The 8031-nt window shown below is 52.0% G+C and overlaps 2 protein-coding genes across 2 annotated transcripts; both read right to left on the bottom strand.

Moving 5' to 3' along the window:
* Positions 1-1380: 1380 nt before the first annotated feature.
* Positions 1381-3155, bottom strand: MAA_01560 (Amino acid/polyamine transporter I; the record flags this gene model as incomplete). The annotated part of the gene is made up of 3 exons (XM_007819558.1): positions 1381-1866; positions 1940-2944; positions 3012-3155. The coding sequence occupies 3 exons, from the start codon at positions 3153-3155 to the stop codon at positions 1381-1383; spliced, it is 1635 nt and encodes a 544-aa protein (XP_007817749.1).
* Positions 3156-4598: 1443 nt separating this feature from the next.
* Positions 4599-6007, bottom strand: MAA_01561 (uncharacterized protein; the record flags this gene model as incomplete). Its single annotated transcript, XM_007819559.1, has 5 exons — positions 4599-5094; positions 5177-5319; positions 5378-5599; positions 5663-5767; positions 5837-6007. The coding sequence occupies 5 exons, from the start codon at positions 6005-6007 to the stop codon at positions 4599-4601; spliced, it is 1137 nt and encodes a 378-aa protein (XP_007817750.1).
* Positions 6008-8031: the final 2024 nt, after the last annotated feature.

Genomic DNA, 8031 nt, shown 5'->3' with positions numbered 1-8031 from the left:
TCATTTGGAGACTTTCCCGCCTCAAGACATGCATTCACAGGCTACAGCACGGGAGTCAGGAGTCGGGGACATGGTTTTCGCCGGATAGCTCCGACAGAGACCGTGCACTTGCTGCCTGGCCCTGCTTCACCCTCGCTAATTTGTCGTCTGGCAGGGCCCCGGAACTGACGACCCGGGGAGCCCGGAATCCAGCTGCCAAGGAGCCGTACCCGTCGCTTTTTCGAGTACCAGCCAATCGCCAGCCCTTATTCAACTGAAACCTACGTCCAAAATTTGAGTCACGACCCTTTGCACTGGTCACCTCGAGGTCGATGCCTTTTGCCTGCAAAATAGACATTGGGCCAACGCCTGCAGGAGATCAAGTACGTAGTCCTTGGAACCAGGGTTAAATTCATCCTTGTCAAGTGGCTGTGAGGAAGTTGGGCTCGCGGACGGGGTCTCGGCCCGCACACCGGCGTTGATCCTCCGTGTTTTTCGGCGGTGGTCTGTGCCCCGGCGTCCGGCGTCCGGCGTCCGGATTCGACTGCCCCTATTCATCCGACTGGTGTCGCGGAATACCGACACGATATACATACAGACATCCCATCTGGCAAGTACTATACAACTAGTATCCCAACTTTACATTACAGACGGTTTGAGTTCCAACATGCCGTAGATCCGCTACCACGTGGGCACGGTAGTTCCTCTGAATGCACAGTGCGTACACGTTCAGGCTTCCCGCACCCTTTTCGATTCCTTTATTTTATGCTTCCCATTTCCTTTGGCCCTGCACATATCGCGATTGCTGCGTTCGTTTCTCCCTGACAAATAGGCGTCACAACTACAACAGCGAAGTTGAATGACGCATTGACCAGGCAGTATATACAACGGCGTCAGCTAGTCGGAGACCCAGCCAGCATTCATTCCTCTTCATCCGTGGCGTCTGCATACACACAAGTCTTTACAACCCATGGAAATTTGCCAACCGTTCTCCACAAGTACCTGCCAATCTACAATCATGCTTTTCTATAAGCGTGTATATTGTCCTGGATTCCCAAAGAGAAGAAATGCAGCATCTTGGAGAGAGTGATGCGTCACATCTTCAAAGTCTACTGGAAGCTACTGGGTCAGTCAGCAAATAAAATTGAAGCATGCCATGAAATGTGTGTTAAAACTTAGGCGTGTAGGAGGCTGGATATTACATAGGACATCTGCTTCTTTATATACGTCATCTGTCATCGTTTTATATATTAATTATGCTAGCCACTAACATAACGTGCTATACATTACGCCGGCCCAACAACTATATTTTATCTGTTGTATTGTACGTACAGGGTATCCCTTACATCCAAGTATCCTATAAAAAAGACCGATTCACATACCACTCTTAAATAAGGGGTCTTAAATGTCAATCTCAATAATAGGGCCTTCGTACTCTTTGTTCGCCCAGACAAAGTAGTACACGATGCTGAACAACACCATTGCGCCAGTCATGAGCGGCGCATAGTTCATGTTATCAGGGCTGACAGGCAGAGCAGGCGGCCAGAAGCTGAAGAACCAAATAATAATGAGATAGAGGCAGGCGAAAGCATTGTTGGCAATTCCCAGAGCGCCGGGAAGGTGCCAGGGTCCCCAGACAAGCTCGGAGCCAGAGGTGTTGGCGAGAGCAGGCAGTTCTGACGGGTCGGGCATCTTGAAGCCAGAAGTGCAGCGGCGGTAGAGGAGGAGCACGGCGACGATGAGGTAGGACGAGTAGAGCCCGGAGACGGAGATGGAAACGATGCTGTTGAAGGCAGTGACGGAGCCAAGCTGGATAAGGGCGAGCAAGCAGGAGATGATGGTTGTGACGGCGATGGCATACAGAGGAACCGTGGTGCGGGAGTCAACCTGAGGGTGGTTAGAGTTAAAGAGACACGAGAGAGACGTGACAGAAAACATGGGTGAGAGGGTTCTAATATACCTTGGATAATGTACGCCAGAACGGAAGACCACGATCACGAGCAAATGACCAGAAGACGCGAGAGGTGGAAGCCAGCATGCCTACAGTTGCGCAGATACCAAGAGCAGTGATGATAGCTGCCATGGTGGTGGCACCGGAGATGCTGCCGGTCGAGTTCAGGAAGATTTGCATGTGCGGGAAGCCGGTGACGGAGTTGAGAAGAGAGTCAATGTCGTCGCCCAGGCAGAACAGCACAGCAACAGTCATGGCAAAGCCGGTTGTGCCGTTGATGAGCATACTGATGAGGATGGACTTGGGCACCACAACAGACGGGTTGTGCGTTTCCTCGGCCATGTGGAAGGCGGCGTCGGTGCCGACAAAGGCAAAGACGTTGCCAATCATGCCGACCATGAAGGACAAGCCCTGCGTAGGCCAGTTACCCGAGTTCAGGAAGCCGGTGAAGATGGCGTCGGCATCTCCATGGGGCGACAGGATGACGAGCGGGATGAGAATAGCGAAGAAGCCCAGGATGTGCAGGACCAGAATCAGGCCCTCGAACTTGGGCAGCGCCGAGGACACGACGGCGTTGATGAAGACGGCGAACAGGATGACGGCCCAGTAGAGCAGGGTGCCGTGCCACGGCTCCGGAGTGTAGTCATAGTATGTGGCCGTCATGGTGATCATGCCCCGGAGCATGTTGCCTGTCAGGAAGCCGCTTGAGGCCACAGAGCCCTGCCATCCGCCGACAGTGAGCCACCCCGTCAAGTAGCTAAGGAACTTGGCGCACGAGCGAGGCGCCAGCATGGCCGCCCAGTGGTACTGGCCGCCGGATGTGGGCGCCATAGAGACCAGTTCTGAGAGCGTCGTGAAGACGGAGATGTTGCCGAGCCAGACGATGATGTAGCCGTAAATGACGCCTGCGGGACCGCCATTGGCCAAGCCTGGCGTGGAGAGGACGAGCGTCGCTTCCCAGGTAATAAGGATGGTGCAGCTGAAGCCCAGGATGGACATGAAGCCAAAGTTGCGCTGATGATGGTTGGATCACATCATGTTAGCCATTGCAAGAGATTCGTCGTTGGGGACATGTGCATACCTTGAGGACAGGCTTCTTACCCAGCCGCGCGAGTTGCTGGTCATCGGTGTAGCCACTGCTGGAAACTTCATCTACAATAGGCGGCGAGGTCGTGGCCTTGGCTGAAGCCATGTTGCCGAGTTCGTGGGCTGGTTCCGTCGACATCGTTGCCAGCTGTTGAAGTTATCACCCTGGAGAGCACAGCTCAACACACGTGGTGCTCACTGCTTGCAGTGGAGGGGATCAGATAGAGATGTATGCAATGACTAGAAGGGAAGGCGAATGCAGAGTGAAAGAAAAGAATATCAATGGGATGAATGATGATTGTATAGAAAGGTTTGAAGGCAAGGTTCAAGTGCAACATAAGACGGCGTCACTGCCGGTACGAAGTTAAAGCACAGAGTACGTGCACAATCAATGTACCAGACTAGACATGTTCCAACTTGCATGTGCTCAGGTGCTTCCTTCCTCACGTTGCCAAGTGGAGCGCCATGCCGTTCATCTAGAGCCAATACTCGATTTTGGACGAGAAAAAAAGATCGATTTTACAGCCCGTCTGCAAGGGGACGTGGACGGGCAACTATTTTTGCCCATTTCGAATTTCTTTTCTCGCCCACCCAGAACGAAAACATGATAGGCGAAAGCAATCGGGATATACGAATTCGGGTCTAGGGGAAACAAGGCCGCCGAGAAGTCGAGAAGGGCGCAATGGCGAACCCACATGGACGCGGACGAGACGAGACAAATCCAAAGTCACATACATGCTCAGGAGAATATCAAGAGATGCAGCCAAGAATTTAGCCCCGCGACGAACCAACTTGGCTGGACAGGGGCCGACATGGGTGTCAAAAGTGGTGGCTTCGGCCAGAGGGGGGCGCATCTTGAATCCCAGCAAATGGAATCCATCCGTCTTTTGTCATCCTCCTCCCTTGTCACGGCTGTCGCAAATCGTCCAGGTCCAAAATCGCTGTGGCTGAACTAGTACTCACATTTTTGTGAGTGATGCCCAAGAGAAGACGAGTGGCGTTCTTGGCTCACATGGGCTGTATTTCCTTTTCGCCAGATTGAACCTGGCCGAAAGGTAACTTACTACTATCTCGTTTAGACAACGCGACCTTGGTGGGAGTCAACCGAGTTTGTGTCGTTGTTGGTTCATTACAACACAGCCTTGAAGTTGTTCGCACCTGGCAAAATAACGCATGTCCCGTTGATCGTTTCCAAGAACTCTCTTTTGCAGCTCTCGCTGTCCAAATCGATGAAGCGGAGTACCGACGGTGGAGATGGGCCAACAAATTGTGACTTTACTGACTTTATCTGGGTCAGACAACAGGTATTCCTCGTGGCATCGTGGACTTTCTGTATCAAGACTTTGACCCTTGTCACACTGCAAAATGTCTTGATAGCCGGCCATAACAGGAACAAATTACGGTTTGAGATTGGTAGCCACCACCAAACTGAAATTATATCTCACGAAACAGCTATACTCTATTACGTCAAAATAATACATTGCTGAATCTGTATTACCCGTCGCCGGATAGGACTGCTCTCTAACCAAACTAGGACGACACATTTTCGATTTAGTTCCCGCAGCTACCGTTGCAACGCCCTCTATGAGCTGCCCCGGGGCGTCTCTACATCTACGTGCCACGTCTTTGTTTGTTGAATGAGAATAGTTTGGCTGGTGTGGCTCTGGCCGTCCCATGCCGCGCTGCCGTCCTGAGATGTGAGCGCTCTCTTGGGCGTGCCCTTTGCCTTGCGTTGTTTCGGAACCTCCACCAGCTCTAGGAGCTTGCTCTTTTGCGATGTTACCGTGTCCTGGCCGCCGTTCGAACGGCTGCTCTGGCCGTACTTGTTGCCGCTCCCTTGGTGGCTGCCGTAGCCATTGCTGCTGGACTTGCCTTGGCGGCGGAGGTCGTCGATGCGAATCTGACCCGACTGTAAACTGTCGAGGAACGGCTTCAGGTTGGGGATGCAGATTGTCAGAATATTGAGGCACTGCACCACGGCCATAATGACGGACCACTTCCACATATCAAAGCTTGGATCGGCCGTGGCGAGAGACTTGCCTGAGTACATGATTTGGAAGACAAGGGCCGGAGCGACGCTGCGATTTCCATTAGATTAGAAGACATGGATTCGGCAAGATGCCGCAACATTGAAACAACGAGGGAGCTGGGTTGACTTACAGGATACGGCTGCCGAATACACCAATAACGAGGGCCTTTTTGCTCCACGACGTTTGAATGCCTCGGATATTATGGACAATGATGCCAATTAGAACGACATCAGTAATCACATTCGCAGCGCAAAAGTATCTCCAAAATGCGGGCTATATCAAAGAGTTAGCAGACGAACCAGGGCCGTTCGATGACCTAGGCACGACATACCCGAGCAATACACGATTTACGAATCATGTCCCATGGCTCCGGTAGCTGGCATTGAAAGAGGACGACGATGAATCCAGTCACTGCCCATGTGATGATTACTGTGCCAATTCCGAAAATAATGTTTCGGTGTGATCGCGACGCGATATTGACGACGGTGGCGGCCGTCGACACCTTTGCGAGGCCGAGACTCGCAATGTACAGAAGCTCGGTAGCATATTCGCCCTGTATTATTGATGAAGTGAGTTGTACTTTTCTTGAAATAGTACGCGTGTTGTTTCTGCTCACCTTGAGGATTGATTCTATTTGCTGCTCACTGAGAGCATCTCCATGCTGTCCTAGACCATTTCCCGCTTGTACAAGGGAAGATATAAATTGTGAAACGGCCATAATCTAAATAAATCAGATTTCTCGTCTTCCGAAAAGGCCTAAAACGGGCAAAGTATATATATCAATACTGACCGTTGCCGCCACGGCTAGCCAATCGTCCGATTTCAGCGTCTTGACCATGTACAGCTTTGTGCCACACCGCGCAATTGCCGACAGAATCACCACCACCATAAAGAACCATGATAGGATTTGTATCAATGGCGACTTGTTGGAGTCTGTGATTTGCACCTGTTTCTGAGCCATGACTGCGACATGCAACGTTGTCGAGAGAAGCGAGGTTCCGACGGCGCAGGCGGTTTACACTTGACATAACTGCAGCGACTAGCATATATCAAGACATGCCCATCACAACGGTACATGGGCCAAGGGGGAAAAGAAAATACGGCACGTTGACGATTGGCTTGACGAAATCTTAGCAACGGGGCAGTTATACATACATACAGCTCTTGTTACCTGAAGGCTGATTCTTGTGGGGGGCCAAGTTCGTTGGCTGTCAACACGCAGGACCTGGCATGGCTGGAGGCATATGAGATCCTGGAGTCTGTCTTTTTTGAGAGAAAGAGAGAGACTCGACGCCGTCACTTTTTTTTTCCTTTTGCCTCTTGTTGGTCTTGGTGCATGGCTGAGACTCAGTCTATGTGTGCGTGCACCTTTCTGTACTAGGTCTTGCCATTGGATCCCGGCCTGGATGAAAAAGGGAAGCTGGTGAAGGGGATATTGTCACCAAGTTTTGGATTTCTTGGCCTGCAGGATACCATTTTAGTCCAAAAAGCTTGGTCGATTGCAAAGACGGCAGTCCATGATGCATCGTCTGGCCCGGCCATGGGAATCCTGGGAATGCAGGAGGCCGAGGATGGCATAGCCAGAGCGCCGCCAGCCACTCCGCCGTGACAAGGGCACGAGAATCCCTGCTCTGCTTCTTGTTCATCTTATACCTTATCGCCAGCTCTATGGAGCATCCCGGTGTGCTGTGGTCTGCTTACTCCGTACGGAGTAGTACTAGGACATCAATTGATTGCTGGGGTCCGGTGGGAGTTGCGCGTCTCTTGGTCCAGTTTATGGAGCAAGCCAGCCGGCCAGAGGTATGTATGATTGATGCAGATGCAGCCTTGCTTTGCATCTCTGGACCTGCGAATGCGGGGGCTATTTCACGCACGAAAATCTACCGGATGGTAGGCCTTTTTTTTTTTCTTTTTTTTTTTTTTTTTTTTTACAAACCATCTACCGACTACTAGCAGGAACTACTAAGCGAGCCATCTTGGACGTGGCAATAGACTCCCAAGCAAGGGGAAATGGCACGCCGGTAAGGCTTGCGCCTGAGACATGCATTGCTGGCGCCCAACTGCCACGATTTTGCACGCAAGAGTGATCACGAGCGGCTATGCTTGCCGAGCGCGAATTTAGCCCGTATTTTCCTCTGTGTAGTGTGAATTGGGCACCGATGACACGGGGGCTGTGATGCGACAACCACCAGTTGATCACTTCGACACAGATGAGTTGCGAAACAGCCACTATCACGCCGAGCTGTGATCTCGCCGAAGGCTCATGACTACTACCCCGGGCTTGGTGGACCACGGAATAGAGTGGAAAGATGTTAGAAAGACCCTTGTTCCAACTCCCCTCCGTCCACGGCGTTGATTTGGGGTTTCTGGGCAAAACTCGGATCTTGTTTTCCCCCTCGGCAAAGAATGCCCACTCTGAGCCAAGATCAGCAATTCCACGAGGGACTTTGTTCATGCAAGCTGCCTGGGGTTACCGCGATGCCCGTCGAGGACATCGGAGCGCAATTGGGGAAGCAAAAAGAATCGGAAATCCCCGCAGATGCAGGCGCTTTCAAAAGGCGAGCAGAAAACCACCCCTTGCGTGCGCCGTGCAGGGACAAACGCTGCGTTGGGTCCAAAGAGACGACGTACATATTTTGCCATTTCCCTCCGTTGCGGGCGCACTTTGTCACCGAGCCGGAGTTGGTCGCGGTGAACAAGCTCCTGTTTGGGCATTTTTGCGCTCGATGACCATGTACTTTTGACAATTGCTTGTAGTCGCCTCCATGTTTGCCCTGCCTGCGTATCCTCTGCCATCCGTCGCTTTGCATCCTCGTCGTTGCCGCCGTTGGGTAGTCTGCTGAGGAGCCGTCCGCTTGACATGCTCCCAAAGCAATGCGCGAGAGAAACTGCACAGTTCAAGCAGGAAACACTCGACGCCTCAAAATACTTGGAACCCGTCGATGCCTCGATATGCAGTCTTGATGTGGTAGCTATCCTCAAACC

The sequence above is a fragment of the Metarhizium robertsii genome (assembly GCF_000187425.2).
Source record: "Metarhizium robertsii ARSEF 23 chromosome Unknown MAA_Scf_9, whole genome shotgun sequence".
NCBI lineage: Eukaryota > Fungi > Ascomycota > Sordariomycetes > Hypocreales > Clavicipitaceae > Metarhizium > Metarhizium robertsii.
The sequence above is the reverse complement of the archived record's forward strand: the minus strand, read 5'-3'. Positions and strand labels throughout refer to the sequence as shown.